The 24,671-nt window shown below is 45.1% G+C and overlaps 2 protein-coding genes and 1 pseudogene across 5 annotated transcripts in view; 1 reads left to right on the plus strand and 2 right to left on the minus strand.

Annotated features, from left to right (window-relative positions):
- Window positions 1–7,655, minus strand: part of LOC311149752 (intraflagellar transport protein 122 homolog) — a 37,668-nt gene extending 30,013 nt beyond the window's left edge. The window contains exons 1-13 of one of the 2 annotated variants that reach the window (XM_084186968.1): window positions 7,530–7,655; window positions 7,102–7,168; window positions 6,917–7,001; window positions 6,745–6,823; window positions 6,504–6,580; window positions 6,320–6,386; window positions 6,087–6,233; window positions 5,220–5,295; window positions 3,520–3,711; window positions 2,868–3,006; window positions 2,362–2,564; window positions 383–520; window positions 72–236 (exon numbers count right to left, since the gene is read on the minus strand). In XM_084186968.1, coding sequence (XP_084043094.1) covers window positions 72–236; window positions 383–520; window positions 2,362–2,564; window positions 2,868–3,006; window positions 3,520–3,711; window positions 5,220–5,295; window positions 6,087–6,233; window positions 6,320–6,386; window positions 6,504–6,580; window positions 6,745–6,823; window positions 6,917–7,001; window positions 7,102–7,168; window positions 7,530–7,588 — 1,494 coding nt within the window. In that variant the 5' untranslated portion in view covers window positions 7,589–7,655. Of the gene's footprint in view, window positions 1–71; window positions 237–382; window positions 521–2,361; window positions 2,565–2,867; window positions 3,007–3,519; window positions 3,712–5,219; window positions 5,296–6,086; window positions 6,234–6,319; window positions 6,387–6,503; window positions 6,581–6,744; window positions 6,824–6,916; window positions 7,002–7,101; window positions 7,169–7,529 lie in introns of those variants that run through there. The other variant, XM_084186967.1, reaches the window with a different exon arrangement.
- Window positions 7,656–7,898: 243 nt separating this feature from the next.
- LOC311149530 lies at window positions 7,899–10,772 on the plus strand (annotated as a pseudogene). Its single transcript has 7 exons — window positions 7,899–8,225; window positions 8,402–8,634; window positions 9,432–9,491; window positions 9,624–9,757; window positions 9,914–10,062; window positions 10,276–10,371; window positions 10,698–10,772. The product of its transcript is annotated as an uncharacterized misc_RNA (transcript).
- Window positions 10,773–15,893: 5,121 nt separating this feature from the next.
- LOC311149753 (protein disulfide isomerase CRELD1-like) lies at window positions 15,894–22,511 on the minus strand. 2 transcript variants are annotated; one of them, XM_084186969.1, is made up of 12 exons: window positions 22,324–22,511; window positions 21,662–21,705; window positions 21,376–21,518; window positions 21,116–21,198; window positions 20,392–20,502; window positions 20,129–20,220; window positions 19,856–20,035; window positions 19,662–19,757; window positions 18,231–18,314; window positions 18,022–18,117; window positions 17,705–17,845; window positions 15,894–17,613 (listed from the first exon to the last, which is right to left on the minus strand). In XM_084186969.1, exons 2-12 carry the CDS (start codon window positions 21,681–21,683, stop codon window positions 17,393–17,395), a joined length of 1,269 nt encoding a protein of 422 aa, XP_084043095.1. In that variant the 5' UTR covers window positions 21,684–21,705; window positions 22,324–22,511; the 3' UTR covers window positions 15,894–17,392. The 2 variants fall into 2 exon arrangements, with proteins under 2 accessions (XP_084043095.1, XP_084043096.1); XM_084186970.1 differs by lacking the exon at window positions 21,662–21,705 and having other exon boundaries at window positions 15,900–17,613.
- Window positions 22,512–24,671: the final 2,160 nt, after the last annotated feature.

Genomic DNA, 24,671 nt, shown 5'->3' on the forward strand with positions numbered 1-24,671 from the left:
TTTGAACACTAACTTGAAAATGAAGCCACCTCGACCTTGGCCTTAATAACTCTTAACCCCTAACCTCTGACCTGGAAGAGCAGCTCCTTGGTGTGGATGTCATAAACCAGGCAGGTGTTGTGTTCGTCCACCACGGCCAGCTTGCTGCGGGATGTACTCATGTCCAAACAACGCACAGACGTAGACTGCTTCAGCAGAGTGATGGCAAATGGGTTGTCAACAAAGATCTTCAGGATCTGAAGAGAAAATGAATACCAGTTGAGCCCCAGGGTTTCATTGAATTGAGGCACAGGAAATAGCACCTCAATAAGACTAACCTGGATAAATACAGGTAAGTTAGCTAAGAGCTTGTGTGTACTGTATGTCTGTCTGTCACACTCACAGCTCCATTCTTCAGCCCCACCAGTAGACCCTCTCTGCCCGGTGAGCCACCAATCACTTTGATGTAGCGAATCAGAGACTCCATAAGCCACTCCTTCTCCTTGATACTGGTGAAGGACAGACACTGCAGCCTCTTCTCCTACAGGGGCGGGTCAGGGAGGAGACAGTGAGAATTTCCCTGACGACAAACTGAATTCTTCTGCTGCTCTATGTTCGCTACATACTGTACTTCAGTCTGAGACTGCCATCATTGAAGTCATTTGTGGTGATGTCAAAATGAGGGGTGTTGTACAAAACAAAGTCATCAGCAATTGGATCATTTCTAACCAATCAGAGTATCAAAGCCAGTTACGAATTTTCAAAACCCTGCTTTTCCCATGTGTGTTCTAGCTCTGGCCCAACCCATCGGTTTCTGGGACCAATCAGAATGGCTAGAATGTGTTTGCGTTCTAGAAATCATTGGGGAGGTACTCAGATCCAGACTCATTGCGGAAAAGAAACTAACGTCCATGGGCGTGGCGTAGCGTTTGGCCAGAGCAAGGAGTTTGGGTAGCCAGGCAAAGTGAGAATACCACCATGTTAAAACACCGGAACATCAAACACAGACATATCTATTTAGTATATTTTATGCATGGTCTGGCCACTACTGTAATTCATTCATCACTACCATTTTGTCTACTTTTAATAGTTTAGACTTGCTCTTAATATATCCTTCTAATCATACTATCCATATTTTTCATGCTCTGTGAAGATAAAGTCTGATTTGATTTGACACAGACAACCACAGCCCGGTCAGAGGTTAGACAGTCATGACAGAGAAACCATCAGCCTCAGTTGGTGAAGCTGTAGCAGGGCTATTAGAGACAGATCTAAAGCACTTCTGTCACACACACACAGATTTAGGGGGAAATAATACACAGAGTTAACTCTGGACCCCTCCCCTCCTCCTCCTCTCTGTCAAACCACAGAGACACAAACCAGAGAGGAAACCACCAGAGACATCCAGCCAGGTTCCACAGTGCTGTGGTGGTAACCTCTCACTCAGGCTGTCTGACGGCTGAGGAAAAGAGACTAAGTGACAGAGCCCCTAAAGCAGGCGTAGGCAACTAGATTCAGCCGTGGGACGATTTTTGTCAGAGCGGATGGTCGGAAAATAATTATCATAATTTGTACACTGCAAATTGAACACAACTAAGCCCAAACAGAGGTTGTATTGGAAAGTAACAATCATTTCATACCTCGATTACATTGAGACACGATCACATAATGTCTATTTACTTGGGAACAGATTTCCTAAACGTAACACATTTTTAGCTGAATTCATGGTGATTTTACAGTATTTTTTAACAGCAAAAATAAAATCCCACCCAAAAGAAAAAATATATATTAGACTTTTTTTTTAAACCAAAAATGTGGGGGTCCCAATAAAAAAACACTTGCGGGCTGGTTTTTGCCAGCGGGCCACCTGTTGCCACCCCTGCCCTAAAGGAGCACAGATACAGCTGGGGCCTATAATGAGGACAGGAAGAAACATCTGGACGACCACTGGCTCTAACCGTCCATCTCTGGCCTCTCTCTCTGGGGTGTTTTGGAGTAGCGACGCAGCACTAACTGCTAATTCACTGGGTTTCCATCATGATAACAGCATGCTAATGTCTCTCTGCAGGATCTTTCGCAATCTGTCACCGATGCATTAGTGTAATTTACATGAGACGATGTCTCTGCAGGTCAGTGTTATTGAGTCAGGCCAAATAGTTTGTGTTGATATGGCACTTTAGGGAGATGTTTGTTACTGAGTGTTCGAGAAAAGCCTCAAGCCAAAAGCAAATCCCTGGACAACATTTATTAATCAAAGTATTTAGTCTAAATACAAACATTTATGTGAGCAAATACTATGACACAACTACCACTATGGTGTAGATGTGTGTCTGGGGGAAGTAGGGGATAGGGTATGATTTTGGGATTGGGTATAAATCTCACCTGACACAGGATGATGTGCTGGGAGCAGACCACGAGCAGGTTGCACTCAAACCTTCTGCAGATCTTCTCCTTGATGCGGTAGTGCATGTCCGAGGAGTCGTCAGAGTACAGCTCGTAGATGAGGATCTTCTCAGGCAGCTGGATGGCCAGGCGGTTCCTGTAGATAGCGATCTTCTTCACAAGCTCTCTGCACTTGATCCTCACTGGCATGGAGAAAGCACAAAAGTAGGAGGCATAGTTAGAACAGGGCATATAAACCCAGTCCCCTATAGCTCCTTCCTGAATAGACCAGATGGTGGAAGCATAATTGGGGCTGACTCTACATAGCCTTCCAATGGACCACCGTATTGCTTACACCCATCCAGTTCCATCAGATCCGCTAACACTAATAATTAGCTGGTTGATAAGCACAATAAGGTTAGTTACAACTGGGGTTGAAGCGATAAACTACAGGAGGGTAGCTCTCCAGGAACAGGGTTGGAGAGCCCTGGTCTAAATCAATCCACCTTTCTGTTCAGTGATGAGGTGCTGGACGATGACATCGGTCATGCTGTCTCTGTAGGCGTAGCGGTCCTTGTACAGGCCGTGCACCGTGCTGAAGATGAGCTGGAAGAAGGCTATGGTCCCATCCTGGCAGCCCAACACCTAAACAGAGGAGAGGAAATGAGAGAACAATGTAGCAGTGGTTCCCATTAACACTTCCATGAAAAGACAGAGAGACAGGGTGTTCCTTCTTGTTGTTAGAGCCCTGTCTGAGACAATGTGGAGATGTCAGCAAGGTAGCACATTATGCTCTCCCATATGAGTCGTTAGTATTAATATAATTGAAAAGAAAGCTATAGTGATATTACTTCCATGTTCTCTATGGGTGATCACAGATGCTTTTTCCACAAGTTAAAAATAACTGATCTGTGAATGTATCCCAAAGTGATATAATGTTGCATCAACACTTGATCTGACATCTGTAGCGTTATGTCAGTCGCATCTTATAATTTCAGCTCTGCGTTCTTCACAACATGTCTCAGCATCATGTCAGCACTATTTTAAATTACAGTGTTCCAATACAGTTCACTTCAGACACACGCACGTACACTCTCTCTCATACACTCTCACACATTTACTCAAATGTACACATACACGTCACTAAAAGAAACCCACCACATAGTTGGAGTCAGGTTTGACTCTACAGGTCCACACCCAGGAGCTCTGCTCCCCGATGGTGCCGAGCCGCACCCCATCTTTGGTGTAGAGGGAGGCCTGCTTGTCTGATCCGCCCATCACAATGTACTCCCCCTTGGAGAAGTAGCAGACGCAGCAGGGGTCATAGGTCAGAGTTCTGTCCTTCCCAATCTGAGAGAGACAGAGGAACAGATATTGAAATAACAAAGTCTACTTCATATTTATTGACCTTTAACTGGGCTATGAACGTCTAGGCCAAGGATTTCCCCTGACTTGGGGCATGCACCATTTTTTTTACCAGAGCCACACAGTAGTGCATTATATCGGGAATATGGTATCATTTGAGATGTGGTGTCAGCCATTAAAACAACAGGGAAGTTTCTCTCATATTTATGGACCACAGAGTCTGGGCCAAGGCTTTCTCCAGACCCAGACCTCGTAGACACAGCAAAGCCTCCAGTCAGTCCTTAGCCATCCCCTTAAGCGCCTGACCAAAGAGATTGAAAAACACATACACACTTTCTAGCTTCTAAATAGGCTCCATTGTGCTGGCACTTGAAGTGCATTTGCGCAACGTCATATCAGTTCCCCGACTCTGTGCATCTGTTTCTCCTCACCCTGAAAAAGAACCGTCTGACAGTCTATTCTTTTACCCTGAAATAAAACCATTTTGGACAACCTCCCTTTTTTAAATACAAACGACTTCTAGCACGGTAATAAAAACAGCATGTTCACTTAAACTGATAAACAGCCCAGTGACAACACAGGAGACTAAGGTTCCATGAAACAGTGCATATTTGTCTGTAATTACGATATTACCCAGGGGGATATGGGGGAGGAGGAGGAGTAGTGAGGGGATCATTATTAAACGCTGAACAGAATCATTTCCAGTGCAGTGTTACAGTTTCAATAGTCCCTGACAGGCTGATTGCAACAGAAAATACAGGGCTTAAAGGTCTCAGACGGTGGCCTCCTTAAGTGGTTTATGTGTTATCATCACTCATTGCAACAGCGACGTGGATGAGTGATAACACTGAGGCCATTGGGGTTTCGTTGACCAATCACCGGTGCCCACCTGGGAGCACAACCTAAACCATTGTGGTCATAACCTAGACCTCTTGATCTGTATCCAATTCAGTGGTTAGAGTGTCCGTCCTGAGATTGGAAGTTTGGGAGTTCGATCCCCGGGCCAAGTCATCCAAAAGACTGTACAAATGGGACCTAATCCATCTCTGCTTGGCACTCAGCAGAAGATAGATTGGGGGTTGCGATATACTAACGTCCTGTCTAGGGGGTGTACTTGCCTCATGCTCCTGCTCCCATGAGCTGTTTCGGCTCGGACAAGTCAAGACTCATGAAAGGCTACTTACTTGATCTGTATGTAACGACCATGGAATTTGTTGCTGTGCTACACACCGATGTGCTACACAGTAGTTTCTATTAAGCAAAGTTGCTCTTTTCAATATCTTTCACCATTGCATTTTTTTTATATTTTATGTTATGTTTTATTTTATTTTAGACATGTAGCCTATTTATTCATTTGCTGTGGAAACAAACCCAAAATGTTTATCTAACATGTTCCCATTATCCAGATGGGCCGGAAGAAGGCAAAAACATTTATTAAATTGAAGTAAATGTTGGGGAGATGGTTCATGGACATGCTTTTTGCAGACACACACCTGTTTTCCACTGAGCTGATAGAAGGACAGCTTCTGCCCCCAGTCTGCCACAGCCAGGATGTCACTGTGCTCATCCCTAAGAGAGACACTCCAACATGAGTTTATATGTTCCACTTCAACATACTGACAATTAAACAGGATTTAGAAAGATTTCAAATCTTATTCACCCAAAATGTATATTAAACCCTACATCTCACTGGTATGGTAAGAGTAAGTGTCCTGTATCATTGTGTTGCCTCCAACCATATCAATCTAGGCCTAACCAAAGTATTTCCCTGAGTTTTGATGTTACCTTCCTTCATTTCCCTGTCCTCCCTTTCTACCTTCCCTACCTGAGCTGGCTGAAGTGGTCTGGGTCAGAGAACGCTCCCTGCAGCAGGGGCTCTCCCTCCTCTCCTCCAGACCTTTCTGTCTCTGCTCCTCTTCCTGCCTGCCTCTCTCTCTCCAGCTGCCTGCCCAGCCCCAGGACCTCTACCCTGCTACTGCAGCTCTGGCTGTAGGCGGCATCAATGAGCAGGCACAGGGGCTCTGGCATGCTGCTGTCCACATCCACCGCCTCGTCGTCCTCTCCCTCACAGAAGGGCATCCACTTCCACCAGTCCCTGTCAGAGCCTGCCTGGTCAAACACTGACACTTGCTGGCTGTCTACAGGCCATACACTGTCATACTCTGATTTTCACTACCATGCTTGTTTCATATTGTGAACTGGCAGCTTAAAAAGACTCAATACAAAGAAATATCACTCAGAAAAAAAGTTATTATTGTTGATTTCAAAAACAGTAAACCTTTACGCTCAAAGACACAGCACACACAGGTTTTAAAATGTTTTACACAGCAAAAACCCCACATGAGAGGAGAGTGACTCACTTGGAGGGGTTCCATGCGATGGACCAGATAGGAGAGGAGGATCCTCCTGGTCGCTCTATCTTCACCTTCTCCTCTCCGTTCTTATTCCTGATGCTCACCACCCCATTCATCATGCCCAGGGCCAGGTACTGACCGTCGTTGGTCCACCTGCGGTCAAAAGGATTTTGGCAATACTGACCATAAAAGAGGCTATCCAAACAAAAAGGAGATAACAGCAATTTCTCAATACTCACCCACAACATGTTATCTTGCTGCTGACTTTGTGCTTGGATACAGATTTCTGTTCTGGGGACCACAGACCTTGAGAGAGAAACAAATTATACAGATGCTCCTCTTATGACTGGATGTGTTCAACACCCCTTTAACCCCTTCCCTGTAGAGGTATGGAGGACAGGACAAACCCAGTGTACCACTCACCAAAGTCCCCAGAGGAGCAGGAGGCCAGCTGGTGGGTGACTGGGTTGTAGGCAACACACTGGATGGAGTCATTATGTCTGAGGAGCAACAGACAAACAAAACATGTATAGAGAGTGAGCATGGAGTGTCCTCAGCAGAACATAATGCTACTAATAATGTTGTAATGTGTGTAATAAATCACAGAGATCCTATTAAATTATTCTAATTCCTAATTCTATGGTAATAATCATGATCCACTCACGTATATTTCAAAATACCCTCCAGTTTAGATGTCCAGATGATGATGCTTTTGTCAGCAGACCCTGAGGCAAACCGTTTCCCTACAGAGAAGCACAGTGTGAGACCCAACAGACTCGTGTTTGTTTATTGGGAATATCCAGATTGGTGTGTTAATAGTCTACTGTACTAAGTACCATCTTTGGCGTAGGCGACACAGTACACTGTGTCCTTGTGTCCTTTCAGAGGCTGAATTAGAGTTCCATCTGATGTGTCATACACCTAGAAAGACAAGATTAAATACTTATTGTATCCAATTCCACTCTCCTCAACTTCGCTATTATTCTAAAACCAATGGCATCATCATCATCACAAAACTCACCAAAACACGATTCCCAGCTGCCACAATAAGCTGGCTGCCATCTGGTTTGAAGGCAAGGTCGTATATACTAGGGGGAGAATGTACTGCAATCACAATATGCTGAAAACCTGTTTCAATCAATGATACTATGAAGCCATTGCTAGCTGCTCTGCTAGCTAGCATTCATGTTCTAGGTGTACTTAGCTCCGTAAACAGATTACCTAGCTAGCTAGCAACGTTATCACTCGTTAGTAGACAGATAATTTATTTGAAGACTGCATGAAATGGCTAGTGAAAAACAAAGCTAGCTTGCTACAGTTGGCTAGCTAGCTAGCCAGCCAGCCACACTGCGGGAGTTTACATAGTAACCGCCGTTGCTATCAACACTCCCAACTGTGCATCATCAGGCCTGTTGATAAATCTGTAAATGCAAAGGCAGGATATCTTACCATTGTTCAACTTTGTCGCGATCATGTACTTTGTCTATCCACGTAGGAACTGCCCTCATTTTGTCTTTTTAATCGATTAAACAGATACACGTTTGGTTGTTCAACAGGTTGCTGTATTTTCGTGGAGCAGAGGACCGTTCACATGGCAGAATCTACTCTCTTGCTAGTGCGCAGACTCCCTTCTCTCTTTCCTGTCCTCCATCCTGTGTTCTGCGCATGAGTTAAGCAGAATCGCTCACAAACTAGTTCACATAACTTCACACAGCACAGCGGCAGAACTTCACACACTTCACACACTTCACACAGCACAGCGCCAGATACCATCACAGGCTGTGAGAGAGACAGCCCACTTTTGATAAACGTTGTGCTTCAGCTACTGACACCAACAACACCGTCACAACCAGGCTAAATAACACTGACCACAACACAGAGAACACCATCACTGACACACATTAACCCTGATGGAGACACAGACACTATGGCTGTTCCTGGTTCAGATATGGCGGTTAGGAAACAAGCTGGGTCTAATACAGAGATGGCCTGTGAGACTGATCCCATGGCAGCCAGGAGTCAGCTGACCAGACAGGAGGATGAGGAGTCATGCCAGCCTTCTAGAAAGCCACTGGGCTGAGAGATAGTGGTGAGGCAGAGGGAAAGCGGGAAGACTGCAGGCAAAATTGACATCTATATAACAACATTATTCAGATGTTTTCTTCTTCATCATATGCTCTCATTCTCAAGTCTTGTTTCAACATCACTGAAGTGTGTCTGTATCTTACTGTCAGGGCTATGGGCTAAGTGCATTGCAGAGTGAGATCATACAGTCGGATCAAGGATTCCACATGAGGTAACTGATCTGTCTGCCTCTGCAGTCCCCAGGGACAGAGGTTCCGGTCCAGGGCGTCTCTTCAAGCCTTCCTCCTTAAAGATGCCGTAGGGGAGCTACAGATAGACAACTTTGACGTCACCACAGCCAGGAGTGGCAGTGCAGCTGTGAACCCACTGCCCAGCCAGGAGAGACAGAGGAAGGGTCATCAGGAACACACACGTCACACCTCAGAGGTCACCGCTTCCTTGGTGTCAACATCACCAACAAACTACCATGGTCCAGGCACACCAAGACAGTCGTGAAGAGGGCACGACAAAGCCTATTCCCCCTCAGGAGACCGAAAAGATTTGGCATGGGGTCCTCAGATCAACAAAAGGTTATACAGCTGCACCATCGAGAGCATCCTGACTGGTTGCATCACTGCCTGGTATGGCAACTGCTCGGCCTCCGACCGCAAGGCACTACAGAGGGTAGTGCATACGGCCCAGTACATCACTGGGGCCAAGCTTCCTGCCATCCAGGACCTTTATACCAGGCGGTGTCAGAGGAAGGCCCTAAAAATGTTCAAGGACTCCAGCCACCCTAGTCATAGACTGTTCTCTCTGCTACCGCATGGCAAGTGGTACCGGAGCGCCAAGTCTAGGTCCAAAAGGCTTCTTAACAGCTTCTACCCCCAAGCCATAAGACTCCTGAACAGCTAATCATGGCTAACCTGAATATTTGCATTGTCCCCCCCCCCCACCCCCCACCCCCTATTTTACGCTGCTGCTACTCTCTGTTTACATGTACATATTACCTCAATTACCTCGACTAACCTGTGCCCCCTCACATTGACTCTGTACCGGTACCCCCTGTACTGGTACAGTTTTACTGCTGCTCATTTATCTTTATTTTATTTTGGGGGGGGGCATTGTGCTATGAGTTATGATGCATAATGTGCATTTACTATGATGCCTAGATAGAGAAAATGTTTTACATCTTCTTGGACCTAGTTTCAGTGTATTGACCAAGAGAATAACATGTTCAATGTGTGTAGTGATGCCTTAGGTGCCTGTTGTTCCTGTTCTGCACAGAACTATTTGGAGAGAAACGGAAGACCAGTCCTTATGTCAGCGGGAAGTCACTGAGAGATGGTCATAATTTAATAAATGTTTCAGCTTAACAGAACTTGCCATTCTTGGAGAGACATTTCTGTTTAATAAAAAATAGTGTTTCTTTGTTATCAAAACCCCTTTTTCTTATGTCTGGCGTCTGTCCCGACACAGGTCTGAGCTCCCCCAGGAGGAAAGCCTTCAGGAAGTGGACCCCTCTTCGCTCCCCCTTCCAGCTCGTGCAGGAGACCCTGTTCCATGACCCCTGGAAGTTCCTGGTGCCACCATCTTCCTCAACAAGACCAGTAGTGAGACACAAACACACATCTGCAAGGCTCAAACACAGACACACACACACGCACAAGGCTCGACCACACACAGACACTTTTCCAATCATTTTCTAACATCTACAATAAAAACATTGGCATTTTCTCGCACAGTCTCTGTCCTCTCATCCTTTCCAGGTAAGATGGCCATCCCAGTGTTGTGGCAGTCGTTTTAGCATTACCCATCAGCGGAGGAGACCCGGGGGGCCAGAGTGTCTGAGCTGCTGAGGCCCCTCGGCCTGTATGAACTCCAAGCCAAAATCATCATCAGGTTCTCTGGTGAGTCACTGTTCCCATCTCCACCTGTGGATCCTAGAGAGGATGAATGAAGTGTAGAATGCCTGCACAATGATTTCCCTCCTAGAAAGTGAAGTTTTAGTTTGAGTTGAAACGGGGTTGCCAACTAGGGTATCCTATCCTCTCTGCGTTAGAGGTGTGTTTTTATTTACCAGCAGCTGAGAAATAATGGATATGTGCATATCTCCCATGCAGATGAGTAGCTGACCAAGCTGTGGCGCTACCCTATAGAGCTGCATGGGATTGGGATGTACGGCAATGACTCCTACAGGATCTTCTGTGTAGAGGAGTGGAGACAGGTGAGTCCTAGTTCTCATAAGATGCCACAGAATATGTAGGTGAGTTTTAGGATAAATTGTTATGAACAGGAAAATGAGGAAGGTCCACACTCAGTATTTGCAGTGAAAGAAAGGAAAATCTCATAACAGATTACTTTTTGGTCTATGCATCACAAATACGAAAGAATCTACTATTAGATGTGTGTGCAAGGTTTTCAATTTTTCATTTCAGGATGAAATGCAAATATTTTATGCTAAGAAAGAATATTGGATGTAGGTCATGGATTTAGATATGGTTAACTTTGTGTGTACTGTATATGTGCGTGTGTGTCTGTGTGTTTACAGAGGTGAAACCCCAGGACCGTGAGCTGAACAAGTACCATGCCTGGTTGTGGGAGAACCAAGAGAGGTTGGGAATCTGAACTATGAGGAACTGCAATGTCACATTTTATCCCAACCTGTTTTATCAGTGGAAGAATGTTATATTTCTTAATTCATTAGCCTTATAACCTGGCTGACATACCGGTATCTCTCTTGGAAATTATCCAGAAATTAAGCTACTACTGATCCCATCTACTCTCAAGACTCAGTAGTAACATTCCACTGTCTGATCAGTAAAAAAGCAACTGTCACTCAACATGATTGTATTAAATAAATTGTTTAATCATGTTTTAAAAGCCTACTGACTAATTCTATTGAATTGGACTTTGATGTTGAGCCTCTGGAAATGCAACCGATAAATCAATCAAATGTATTTATAAAGCCCTTTTTACATCAACAGATGTCACAAAATGCTTATATAGAAACCCAGCCTAAAACCCCAAAGAGCAAGCAATGCAGATGTAGAAGCACGGTGGTTAGGAAAAACTCTCTAGAAAGGCAGAAACCTAGGAAGGAACCTAGAGAGGAACCAGGCTCTGAGGGGTGTCTAGTCCTCTTCTGGCTGTGCAGGTGGAGTTTATAAGAGTACATGGCCATTAAGGCTAGATTGTTCTTCAAGGTGTTCAAACATTCATAGATGACCAGCAGGGTCAAATAATAATCACAGTGTTATGGAGGGTGCAACAGGTCAGCACCTCAGGAGTAAATGTCAGAGGTTCAGAGGAGGTCGAGGCAGCAGGTGCAGTAGAGAGAGAGAGGGAGGGAAAGAGATGGTCGAAACAGCAGGTCCGGGATAAGGTAGCAGGTCTTGTGAACAGGTCAAGGTTCCATAGCCACAGGCAGAACAGCATAAACTGGATCAGCAGCAGGACCAGGTGGACTGGGGACGGGGACAGCAAGGAGTCGTCAGGCCAGATAGTCCTGGGGCATGGTCCTAGTGCTCAGGTCCTCCGGGAGGGGAGAGAGCGAGAGAGAGAGACGGGAGAATTACAGTGCATTCGGAAAGTATTCAGACCCCTTGAAGATTTCCACATTTTGTTACTTTACAGCCTTGTTCTAAAATTGATTAAATTATATTTTTTCCTCATCAATCTACACACAATACCCCATAATGACAAAGCGAAAACAGGTTTGTAGAATGTTTTGCACATTTATAAAAAGAAAAAACTGAAATACCTTATTTACATAAGTATTCAGACTCTTTGCTATGAGACTCGAAATTGAGCTCAGGTGCATCCTGTTTCAATTGATCATCCTTGAGTTGTTTCTATAACTTGATTAGAGTCCACCTGTGGTAAATTCAATTGATTTTCCCACAGTTGAAAGTGCATGTCAGAGCACAAACCAAGCCATGGAACCATCAATACTCTTCCTAAAGCTGGCCCCCAGCCAAACTGAGCAATCAGGGGAGAAGGACATTGGTCAGGGAGGTGACCAAGAACCTGATGGTCACTCTGACAGAGCTCCAGAGTTCCTCTGTGGAGATGGGAGAACCTTCCAGAAGGACAACCATCTCTGCAGCCCTCCACCAATCAGGCCTTTATGGTAGAGTGGCCAGACGGAAGCCACTCCTCAGTAAAAGGCACGTGACAGCCTGCTTGGAGTTTGCCAAAAGGCACCTAAAGGACTCTCAGACCATGAGAAACAAGATTCTCTGGTCTGATGAAACCAAGATTGAACTCTTTGGCCTGAATGCCAAGCGTCATGTCTGGAGGAAACCTGGCACCATCCCTACGGTGAAGCATGGTGGCAGCATCCTGCTGTGGGGATGTTTTCCAGCGGCAGGGACTGGAAGACTAGTCAGGATCGAGGGAAAGATGAACGGAGCAAAGTAGAAAACCTGCTCCAGAGCGCTCAGGACCTCAGACTGGGGCGAAGGTTCACCTTCCAACAGGACAATGACCCTAAGCAAACAGCCAGGACAATGCAGGAGTGGCTTCGGGACAAGTCTCTGAATGTCCTTGAGTGGCCCAGCCAGAGCCCAGACTTGAACCCGATCGAACATCTCTGGAGAGACCTGAAAATAGCTGTTCGGCGACGCTCCCCATCCAAGCTGACAGAGCTTGAGAGGATCTGCAGAGAAGAATGGGAGAAACTCACCGAATACAGGTGTGTCAAGCTTGTAGCGTCACACCCAAGAAGACTCGAGGCTGTAATTGCTGCCAAAGGTGCTTCAACAAAGTACTGAGTAAAGGGTCTGAATACTTAGGTAAATGTGATATTTCAGTTTTTGCTTTGTCATTATGGGGTATTGTGTGTAGATTGATGAGGATATATTTTTTAAATCCATTTTAGAATAAGGCTGTAATGTAACAAAATGTGGAAAAAGTCAAGGGGTCTGAATACTTTCCGAATGCACTGTAGAGGGAGCATACTTAAGTTCACACAGGACACCAGATAAGACAGGAGAATTTCACCAGATAGGACAGACTGACCCTAGCCCCCCGGCACAGACTATTGCAGCATAGATACTGGAGGCTGAGACAGGGGGGGTCGGGGGACACTGTGGCCCTGTCCGACGATTCCCCCGGACATGGCCAACCAGGCAGGATATAACCCCACCCACTTTGCCAAAGCACAGCCCCCACACCACCAGAGGGATATCAACAGACCACCAACTCACTACCCTGAGACAAGGTGGAGTATAGCCCACCAAGATCTCCCCCACCACACGAGCCCGAGGGGGCGCAAAACCGGACAGGAAGATGACGTCAGTGACTCAACCCACTCAAGTAGAGTATAGTAAAAAAAAGCCTGGCCCCTTTGATAAACCATGTCCCCTTTGTCTACTGGAGATTCATGTGTTCCTGTATTGGGTGTACTGAATAGTCTCCATCTATCTAGCTCTGTACAGCCATGCTCTGACAGTAACTCGTCCAGCCCTTGTTCACATGCTAATAAACTTTCTTCAATAGGGCACCGGTGCATTGAACCATTCTCGGCTCCAGCTTTCTCTCAGTCTGTACACGAGTAACCTGATTCCCAAGGCAACCATTGCCAGACCCAAGTGAGTGCATTTGTTTGTACTATTCCTATTTAAATCCAAGTTATCATAGTCTTGAAAGTAAATATTTGAAAAGGAAGTAGTTTGCATGTTTAATTAAACTTTACTGTTATGAAAAATTACTTATGTTATGACAATGACAGCTGTAAGAAGAGAGCTTAGTAGTGTGAAAGTTGACTGACCCTTTAGAAGTTTTACAATGTACAAGGACTGGACTCCACTGCTGGGGAAACCCAAGGCACAACCCTGTCTACGGAATGAAACTTTGTAAGAAAACAGCTTTGATGTTTTCAATGAATAGTTTACTATCAGTTTGAACTGTGCATGTTTGATTGTTTGAATGTTCAGTGTTTGTACTGTGCATGTTTGATTTATGTTTCTATTCATCACCACAGCTGCTGTTCGCCAGAATTCCACACCTGTCTGACAAAATCGCTACCTTATGGTCACTCCCCTGACATTGCCCATCATCTCACCTGCCTCTGCAGCACTGACAGTCAGCCAGGTGTGCAATGACACTAAGATACAGCAAATGCAAGTGTTTTATTTTAACCTGCCTTTGTGTGAAAGCTTCCTATCTGGCTGGCAATCTTTCCCCAGACAGGACCCCAACCTCCTCTGGTCCGTAGGCGGACATTCAGCCTGGATACCCTTGCTGTGCATCACCACAACCACCAGAGGGCACTGGTCATGCAGAGAAAGGAACACTACAGGGGAGTCTGCCCAGTAGTAAAACATAAGCCCTGATGCCAGTCTGTTTCTGCGTTGTGTGACACTTGGGAGTCTAAAAAACTACATGATACTGATAATATGAAAATGCACATTTCTGCCTAACAATAAATGTTTCTCTGGGGCTTTGTTATCACCAAGTGTCGCAGAAGCCATTCTACGGATCCTGCACTGAGAGAGCAGAGTACAGGTAAAAGCATCCTCTTTCCTTTCCCTCCTAGACCTAGGTGGGCTTCTGTCATATTGTTTATGTATCTCTCCGTCTCTCTGTTTTCCAGGAAGGAGGTATGTGAGCAGCTGAAGAGAAAGATAGAGGAGAAGAGTGCAGGGCTGATGCTGCAGCTACCCTATACCAGGACGGTTGCTGCTCAATATGCAATATGTGACTAGAATTGTAAACCACGCCAACTTTCCGGGACATAGACATGTCTTTTATGGGCAGAAAGCTTAAATTATTGTTAATCTAACTGCAGTGTCCAAGTTACAGTAGCTATTACAGCAAAAAAAACTATTGTTTTGAGGATAGTGCACAACAACAAAACACTTTTGTCACGGCAACTGGTTTGATACATTCACCTCTGAAGGTAAATAATGTACTTACATTCAGTAATCTTGCTCTGATTTGTCATCCTGAGGGTCCCAGATATAAAATGTAGCATAGTTTTGTTTGATAAAATCAATTTTTATATTCAAATGTAGGAACTGGGTTCTACAGTTTCATCCCCCCCCCCAGCCATCTAGATGTGTGAAGGTTAGTGTATTTTCTGTAGGGAAGCTAATGATCCATCATGTATGGCATTCCTGGGAGTGTGTAAACTTAAAATGTTTATTAGCATTTTTGTATGTTCTCTATAGTTATGTACTTGAAAATGTAGAAATTGACCAATTCGGAAAATTTGGGAAAACTCCTGCCAGACTTGATACAAAATATTGTGTAGTACTGTAATTCTTCACTGGATCAGTCTGAAACTTTGCACACACAATGCTGCCATCTTGTGGACAGAATCTAAATTACACCTATATTCCTACATCACTGTCTGGCCTCTCTCTTGCATTTCAAAGATGCAACAAAAGTAATAGAAAACGCATGTTTTTTTGTTTGTATTATCTCTTACCAGATCTAATGTGTTATATTCTCCTACATTAATTTCACATTTCCACAAACTTCAAAGTGTTTCCTTTCAAATGGTCCCAATAATATGCATATCCTTGCTTCAGGTCCTGAGCTACAGGCATGTCATTTTAGGCAAACATTTCAAAAAAGGGTACGATCCTTAAAAGGTGTTAATCTATGGTCTCCATACAACGTCAGTATTTTAGTAATGTCTTCAGCAATGAGCAGCATGAGTTCGAATTCAACTGCTTTCAACAGCATGTCAAAATAAAATGGTAAAATAGGTTATTATAAAGTTAAAATAGAACACTGGAAACTCAGAATTCTTCCTTTTTAATACTAGTCATAATGCAAAGAACTGCAGTTGAAACGTAGGTCTAACACACACTGCTAAGCGTGCTAGATCTAGTAGCTACTCAGGATGAGGGTGGAACAATGTGGAGGGATATGATTGATCAGATATAATTTAGTTGCTTCAACTGCAAATGTTGACACTTCTGATAAAATACACTTCTGTATTTCATTGTACAGCACTCCATATTACCTGGTACTGATCAAACTCAATGTATCACACATATCAAACAGATAAATAAAAATCATCAAAAACAACTATTGCAAAACATGGGTGACATCTTCAATAGGACTGCAGTATTTTACTCTCTCACACACACATTGCTTAGGCAGTAGGTTTAGGGGGTGGTGAAGCAGTAGTGATTATCCTTGTATCCTGGTTGTACAGTTTAAAGGGGAAACAAGCAGCTCTATAAAGTTCAGTCTTCCATGCCAATCAGAGGATAATACATACAGTATCGCCTTTCTCAGATCCTTTTCTCATGCATTCATACAGCAAGAATCTGTCTGTGCAAAAACCCAGATAAATACAGTCATAATAGGAACAGGATTATAAATACAGTGTTTTAACATTGGACGGAATTCAACTGGCGCAACAGGATACATCAGTCCTTTCCTAAACAAGTCCACAAGTCTTCAGTGCTTCAGTGCAAAGACCATCCCATCTCACCCTCCATCTCCCATCACCACGGGAACACCCTCTGTTCCTCAGTAAAAGGTGAAATGATGAACAGGAGATGCTGATGGGGTAAGTGGTGCCTAAGAAGTTTGATTTGCGATTAGTGGAAATGGACAGACATTTACATTTCAGTCATTTAGCAAACGCTCCTATCCAGAGCAACTTACAGGAGCAATTAGGGTTAAGTGCCTTGCTCAAGGGCACCGACAGATTTTTCACCTAGTCGGCTCGAGAATTCAAACCCGCGACCTGGTTTTCAACCATACATCATTTTGGAGCAACATTTTGGCCAGTGGAAGATACAAATGCATAATAACTTGGTAACAATCAGTAGTGGTCTTATCCCCACTCCGTCCCTTTCCTACACCCGAGTCGAGGCAAGAGGCTTGGGTTTTGTCTCCCATATCAGTGCAGACAGACACTCCAGTCTCCTTAGTGTCTCTCAGTGTTTTTGGATCAAGTAGTACCTGCTCTTCTTCTATATTCACTCCATTGAGCTCTCTGATTTGACCTTCCTCTGAGCTCCATGTTCTCTAATTCACCTCCCTCTAACATCTGGAAATGTCATATTCCAGAAGACCCACAATAATCCCAAACCCTTTCAAGGCATCCTTTAGGACCTCTTTTCCCCCACCCTAACCCCTACCACCCCAAAGTAGTACAGTACATCCCTGATTGGCTAGCATTCCTGTAGCCGTCCCGCCCCCTCTGAGTCTTTGTCGCTCGCATTGTCTTGCACTCAATGAGTTCCTTCCTCTTTCCTGTATCCCTGGCTTCTGATAGGCTAGCGTCCCTTCAGGAAGCCGTCCAGCATGCGATCGCCCTTCTCTGACAGCCAGTATCCGGCCATGGCGGCCACACCCCCGATGAAAATGGCGGTGAAGACCATGTCGCCCTTAGCGGCAAGCGTTGCTAGGGCACAGATGACCACGCCAAAGAACATCTGCTGCAGGACCAGGACCTCGTCATCAGTCATGTCATCAAACAGACCCTTCTCTGGACCACCTGATGGGGAGGGGGGGGGGGGAGAGAGAGAGAGATGCTGTGGAGTGTGCCAAGTAGAGAGAACTATCAAGTGTGTGCGCACGCGTCTTACTGTGAGGCTGGTTCTCCACACAGATGCTGTCCCTGCGGATGAAGCCATCAGCACATTCACAGCGGAAGGAGCCCTCCTCATTGAAACATGCCTCATTCAGCCCTGGACACGCTATCGCCCTCTCACTACACTCATCGACATCTAGGAGGGAGCGAGAGAAGATGGACAGAGTGACACCCATACCAAGAGGGAGACAGATGTATACTACAAGTAGTCAGACTGCTTTAACAAAAGATTCATCTGATTGGCCAAACCATCTATACACTAGTAAAGAGAACCACACAGACACAAATTAAAACACAGCCGGGTTCCCTCACCAAGACATTTGGCTCCTCTGAGCTTGTATCCCCTAGCACATTTCTTACAGCGGGCAGGACCACTGCCCATACAGCCCACACATGCCTGGTCACAGCCTGGCACAGAGGAGAGAGAACAGAGGTTAGGGTCAGAACACAGGTCTACCAACAACACAAACAGTCATTACTCTGTTACTAGCAGATAGTTGAGGGAGAGCCTACTAAAGTACCTCTGCACTCGTACGATCCATCTGTGTTGTGGCAATATGTGTTGGAGGGACATCGAGCCAGCTCTGTGCCACACTCATCAGTGTCTGGAAACAACATGCACAACAGGAGTTAAACACTGTAGTAGGGATTTTCAAGGTGAATAAAAGGAGGGGGGCAATGCAAATAGTCTGGGTAGCCATTTTATTAGATATTCAGGAGTCTTATAGCTTGGGGGTAGAAGCTGTTTTGAAGCCTCTTGGACCTAGCCCCAGGTACCGCTTGCTGTGCGGTAGCAGAGAGAACAGTCTATGACTAGGGTGGCTGGAGTCTTTGACAATTTTTAGGGACTTCCTATGACACCGCCTGGTATAGAGGTCCTGGATGGCAGGAAGCTTGGCCCCAGTGATGTACTGGGCCATACACACTACCCTCTGTAGTGCCTTGCGGTCGGAGGTCGAACAGTTGCCATACCTTTGTAGTCTGTAATAGTTTACAAGCCCTGCCACATCCAACGAGCGTCGGAGCCGGTGTAGTACGATTCGATCTTAGTCCTGTATTGATGCTTTGCCTGTTCGATGGTTTGTCGGAGGGCATAGCGGGATTTCTTATGAGCTTCCCGCTCCTTGAAAGTGGCAGCTCTACCCTTTAGCTCAGTGTGGATGTTGCCTGTAATCCATGGCTTCTGGTTGGGGTATGTGCGTACAGTCACTGTGGGGACGACGTCATCGATGCACTTATTGATGAAGCCAGTGACTGATTTGGTGTACTCAATGCCATCGGAAGAATCCCGGAACATATTCCAGTCTGTGCTAGCAAAACAGTCCTGTAGCTAAGCATCTGCTTCATCTGACCACTTTTTTATTGACCGAGTCACTGGTGCTTCCTGCTTTAGTTTTTGCTTATAAGCAGGAATCAGGAGGATAGAATTATGGTCAGATTTGCCAAATGGAGGGCGAGGGAGAGCTTTGTGTGTGGTGAGCTCTGTGTGTGGGGTAAAGGTGGTCTAGAGTTTTTTTCCCCTCTGGTTGCACATTTAACATGCTGGTAGAAATGAGGTAAAACGGATTTAAGTTTCCCTGCATTAAAGTCCCCGGCCACTAGGAGCGCCGCCTCTGGATGAGCGTTTTCCTGTTTGCTTATGGCCGTATACAGTTCATTGAGTGCGGTCTTAGCGCCAGCATCGGTTTGTGGTGGTAAATAGACAACCCGGTGGTAAATAGACAGCTACGAAGAATATAGATGAAAACTCTCTTGGTAGATAGTGTGGTCTACAGCTTATCATGAGATACTCTACCACAGGCGAGTGTCACAAAGCATTGTGTTAATTATTCTTAACTGAATATGAACTTTATTCATCTTAAATTTCCCCATTACAAACACAGATACAGAGTAAGAAAACTAACGGAAGACACGCGCTCTCTCAAATACACATACAAAGGCCAAATACTCACCAACACACTTGTTGTCATGGAGGATCCACCCAGGTTTGCAGTCCACACATTTGTAGTCCTCTGGCCCTGAGCATTTTTTACAGGAGTGGTAGCACGCTACAGACATCACACACAGAGGATAAATTATTGGTCTGTGAACCTTCTATATGAGATTGGTTGATGATCAGACAGGCAAAACTGTTTCTAATGGGTACCTGCACAGGCTGGTGTGCTGTGATTGGAGCTCTTCTCTCTGTAGTAGCCGTCTGCACAGCTCTGACACAGCTGACCAAAGTACCCCGGATCACACACGCACTCTCCATCTCCCAGACGTGTGCCCTCTCCCTCACAGCGACCCAGACCACCACACACACCTCCAGGACCAGACAGACACTCTGCAGCACAACAACACACAGGGTTAATAACGTGACAACAGAGAGAGAACTATAGAGAGAACTATCGTGTGTTTGTGTGTGTGTGTTCAGTACCTTTGCAGTCTGGTCCAAACCGTCCCGGGGGACAGCAGAGTCGGAGTTCCTCTATACACAGCCAGTCAAATAGATCTGGAGCCTCCTGCTGCCTACACACAGAGACAATCACAAGGTCAGTAATGAGAGGGGAAGGACACACACACACACACACACAAACAATATAATACACAGGTGTGTAAATACAACAGTAAAAAAAATACTGGTTATACATGCAATACATGTACCACATTTACATGATCATCAGATACACACACACATACCGGTGGAACCACCATGTCTCCACTTGGTCCTCTATCTGCTCCAGCAGTTTGTTACAGTCAAAGTCAGATTTCTCACATGCTGCCTCCACTATCTCCAGCAGCCTGGTCTCACTGAGAACGAGGAGGAGAGGATACGTGAGTAATGTAGAACACTTCACTAGAGAACAGAGAAAACAAATACACCCTCCTATTCTCCATTATGCACTCTAGGAGGATCTCAGACACACACTCACTCACAAAGTGTGGCCTAGTTTTGAGAGGCTGTCATACTGTGTAAGGACATAGGGGGTGTAGAGCCCTAGTCTTGTCAGTACTGTTCTGGTTCAGCATTGCCTTGGCTCAGTCATGAGGAGTCCGATGCATGGGCCCCGTGTAGCTCAGTTGGTAGAGCATGGCGCTTGCAAGGCCAGGGTTGTGGGTTCGTATCCCACGGGGGGCCAGTATGAAAATGTATGCACTCACTAACTGTAAGTCGCTCTGGATAAGAGCGTCTGCTAAATGACTAAAATGTAAATGTAATGTCAGAGGCATCAGGTAACAAGCCTTTATAGCGACACAATAAAGGTGCATTGGCCATTCAACAACATGCTAAGGCTTGTCAGGGATTAGCCGGCCTTGTGGACTTGCCTCTACGTAAACACAGATGTTAGACTGCAGGTCCTAAAGACTGCAGGTCCCAAATTTGTGGAGATTCTAGTGACAGGCCTAGTGGGGCCATAAGTACCTGCGAGCATATTTAGCCAGCTTCTCCTCCTCCCAAGCAGTGTTCCCACCCCCAAAGTTTTTATTGGATGTTTTCTCCAGGCCCTGGGGAAAACAAAAAAACAAAGACCACCAGGTTTAGCCAGAAACAGAACAGCAAGAAGAGTAAAAAGGCAGCTACTGACCGAGACAGAAGCAGATACAAATATGACAATATGACCGACAAACTAATCAACAGACTGAGGGAATGGGAATGAGCGAGAGAAAGAGAGAGACTCCTACCTTGATGAAGCTGTCAGTGAGTTTGCGGCAGGTCTGACATGGTGCAGTCTGTACTCGTACCACAGACAGCACAGAGAAGAGCACCAGGGCAGGGAGCAGGGGCCACGACCACCACATGGCTTGGACTACGTACCACTCAGCCACTGAGGACAGAGACAGGGGATTCAGATAGAGTAGGATCAAGTTGTCCCTAACTACTGATACACAGTCAGATATTTCTTCATAACAGTGGTTATGGTCACGGTTTGTCACTGTATCTTTCAATCAACTTAGTCATTTATCATACTTTGAGAACTGCAGTGTATCATGCTGGACAGCAGGATTAAATGTCTGTGAAAAGAGGATGAGTTATATCAGTGTTTCATTAAATAATGCAGAGCCACTGACTTCCTGTATCTCTCACATAGTCATAATGTTTATTGCCAAATCCAAACCTAGTTGGATCCTGTTAAGGATAAGCCTAATGATGATTATGCTCCTTTGCCTCTGCTCCCTGGCAAAAAAACATAGCTAGTTCAATTCTTAGCTAGCTAGGTATGGAGCTCACTAACATTGTTGCCTTGACTGAGCTATCTAGGCTGTGGTCCAAAGAAGATCATCATCATTCTGAATAGCATCTTCAGAATCATTCAGACTGGCTAGTGTGGTCAGCTAACGTTAGCTAGCTACTGTACGGTCCCGATGGCAAATCAGGTAACCCTCCATCAGGTCAGTACAAGTAATATGACATGATTATCCATCTCAAACGTCATCAAAACAACCTCTGCTGGCTATTTCTTCTTGTCTATAGCTACATTGCATGGCAGCAAATTGACTGTGCTAATTAGTTAGCTAGCCAGCTAACGCACTGTTATGGCAATTCAGCTAGCTATCTAGCTGGATTGCTAATGTTAGCTACCCAGCTAACGCTAGCTAGCTTCCAATAAATTATGCTGCACTGCATCCTACCTTCAGCTTGCTACAAACTCTCAGCAGCTTGTAGGCAATAGACTGGAGCGTCCTCAGCACCTTAATACAATTCCACGGTCTTTCACCAGTTTAGTTCTTCAACCGTGCCATTCATTGACCAGCCACTTTATTTAGTTTTCTGCCCGGTGCTGATGCAGTGGTTCTAGTCGCTTCTTCTTCCCAGACTCTTTTTAGCGGAGCCGCAGCTGGCAGGATACCGCCCAATCCCACTGGGACTTCAGTCTTCAACCAATCATTACCTGCCGAGTACGAAGAAGGGCTTGTCTTGTTCTTAAAGAACATGAATAGGTCATTTGCCCTGATAGACTTTGTCAGACAGCAAAATCATTCAAGATTAGAATCACTGCAAATAAAAAATGTGTAACATATCAACATTGTCAACAAACGCACAGTACAAAAATTACACAGAAAAATGAATCAAACCACTGTAGACCTATTACTGATGATGGATAGCCCAGTCACGACATAGTACTGCACCACAACATAATACACAAATATATAACATTTTATACAATTAACCAACCACTTAGTAAAAAAAAAACGTTTACAAATTAACCATATCACATTTTGAAACGAAGATAACGGTTGAGTAGAACAATGTCACCCATTTACATTTCAGGGATGAACACCAAATCAAATCACACTTTATTGGTCCCATACACATATTTTGCAGATGTTATCGCAGGTGCAGTGAAATGTTTATGTTTCTAGCTCCAACAGTGCAGTATACCTAACAATACAAAACAATACACACAAATCCCCCCCCCTTTTCCAACAGTCTTGAAGGAGTTCCCACATATGCTGAGTACCTGTTGGCTGCTTTTCCTTCACTCTGAGGTCCAACTCATCCCAAACCATCTCAATTGGGTTGAGGTCCGGTGATTGTGGAGACCAGGTCATCTGATGCAGCACTCCATCACTCTCCTTCTTGGTCAAATAGCCCTTACACAGCCTGTATGTGTGTTGGGTCATTGTCCTGTTGAAAAACAAATGATAGTCCCACTAAGCGCAAGCCAGATGGGATGGCGTATCGCTGCAGAATGCTGTGGTAGCCATGCTGGTTAAGTGTGCCTTGAATTCTAAATAAATCACAGACAGTGTCACCAGCAAAGCACCCCCACACCATCACACCTCCTCCTCCATGCTTCACGGTGGGAACCACACATGCGGAGATAATCCGTTCACCTACTCTGCGTCTCACAAAGACACGGCGGTTGGAACCAAAAATCTCAAATCTTTACTCATCAGACCAAACGACAGATTTCAACCAGTCTAATGTCCATTGCTCCTGTTTCTTGGCCCAAGCAAGTCTCTTCTTCTTATTGGTGTCCTTTAGTAGTGGTTCCTTTGCAGCAATTCGACCATGAAGGCCTGATTCACGCAGTCTCATCTGAACAGTTGATGTTGAGATGGGTCTGTTACTTGAACTCTGTGAAGCATTTATTTGGTCTGCAATTTCTGAGGCTGCTAACGCTAATGAACTTATCCTCTGCAGCAGAGGTAACTCTGGGACTTCCTTTCCTGTGGCGGTTGTCACGACTTCGGCCGAGGCTGCCTCCCCTCCTTGTTCGGGTAGGCTTCGGCGTTCGTCGTCACCGGAGTACTAACCACTGCCGCCCCAATCATCATCACAATTGTCTTGTCAATCACACACACCTGCTTCTAATCCCCTAATTAGTCTGTGTATAAGTGTTCCCTCTGCCCCCTTGTCCTTGTGGGTGATTGTTAATTGTGAGAGTATGTAGCTCGGTGGAGTTACTCATAACATTGTGTTGCCAGGGTAGATTTTCCCCCTGTGCCTATGTATTATTGGATTCCGTTACAGTGTAATTGCCAGGGATGTTTGTTTCCCCTGTGCCTGTTTCGTTGATCGCTATTGGAGCACATTTGTGTGTCAACAAAATAATAAACTCTGTATTCGGTGATTACCCTCCTGCGCCTGACTCCTTTCACCACACTCACCACAGCGGTCCTCATGAGAGCCAGTTTCATCATAGCGCTTGATGGTTTTTGCGACTGCACTTGAAGAAACGTTCAATGTTCTTGAAATTTTCCGGATTTACTGACCTTCATGTCTTAAAGTAATGATGGACTGTCATTTCTCTTTGCTTATTTGAGCTGTTCTTGCCATAATATGGGCTTGGTCTTTTACCAAATAGGTCTATCTTCTGTATACCACCCCTACCTTGTCACACAACTAATTGGCTCAAACGCATTAAGAAGAAAATAAATTCCACAAATTAACAAGGCACACCTGTTTATTGAAATGCATTCCAGGTGACTACCTCATGAAGCTGGTTGAGAGAATGCCAAGAGTGTGCAAAGCT

Source organism: Coregonus lavaretus (assembly GCF_964263955.1).
Source record: "Coregonus lavaretus genome assembly, chromosome: 22".
In the NCBI taxonomy this organism is placed as follows: domain Eukaryota; kingdom Metazoa; phylum Chordata; class Actinopteri; order Salmoniformes; family Salmonidae; genus Coregonus; species Coregonus lavaretus.

Bases quoted from the DNA above. Each gene is read 5' to 3' on its own strand.
- LOC311149753 (XM_084186969.1), bottom strand. From the start codon at position 21,683: ATGATACACTGCAGTTCTCAAA. The intron at 20,503-21,115 runs GTACTTATGGCC...CCTCGTTCTCAG, and splicing joins CTGGCTAAATATGCTCGCAG to TGAGACCAGGCTGCTGGAGA. The intron at 17,846-18,021 runs GTGAGGGAACCC...GCTCCCTCCTAG, and splicing joins CAGAGGAGCCAAATGTCTTG to ATGTCGATGAGTGTAGTGAG.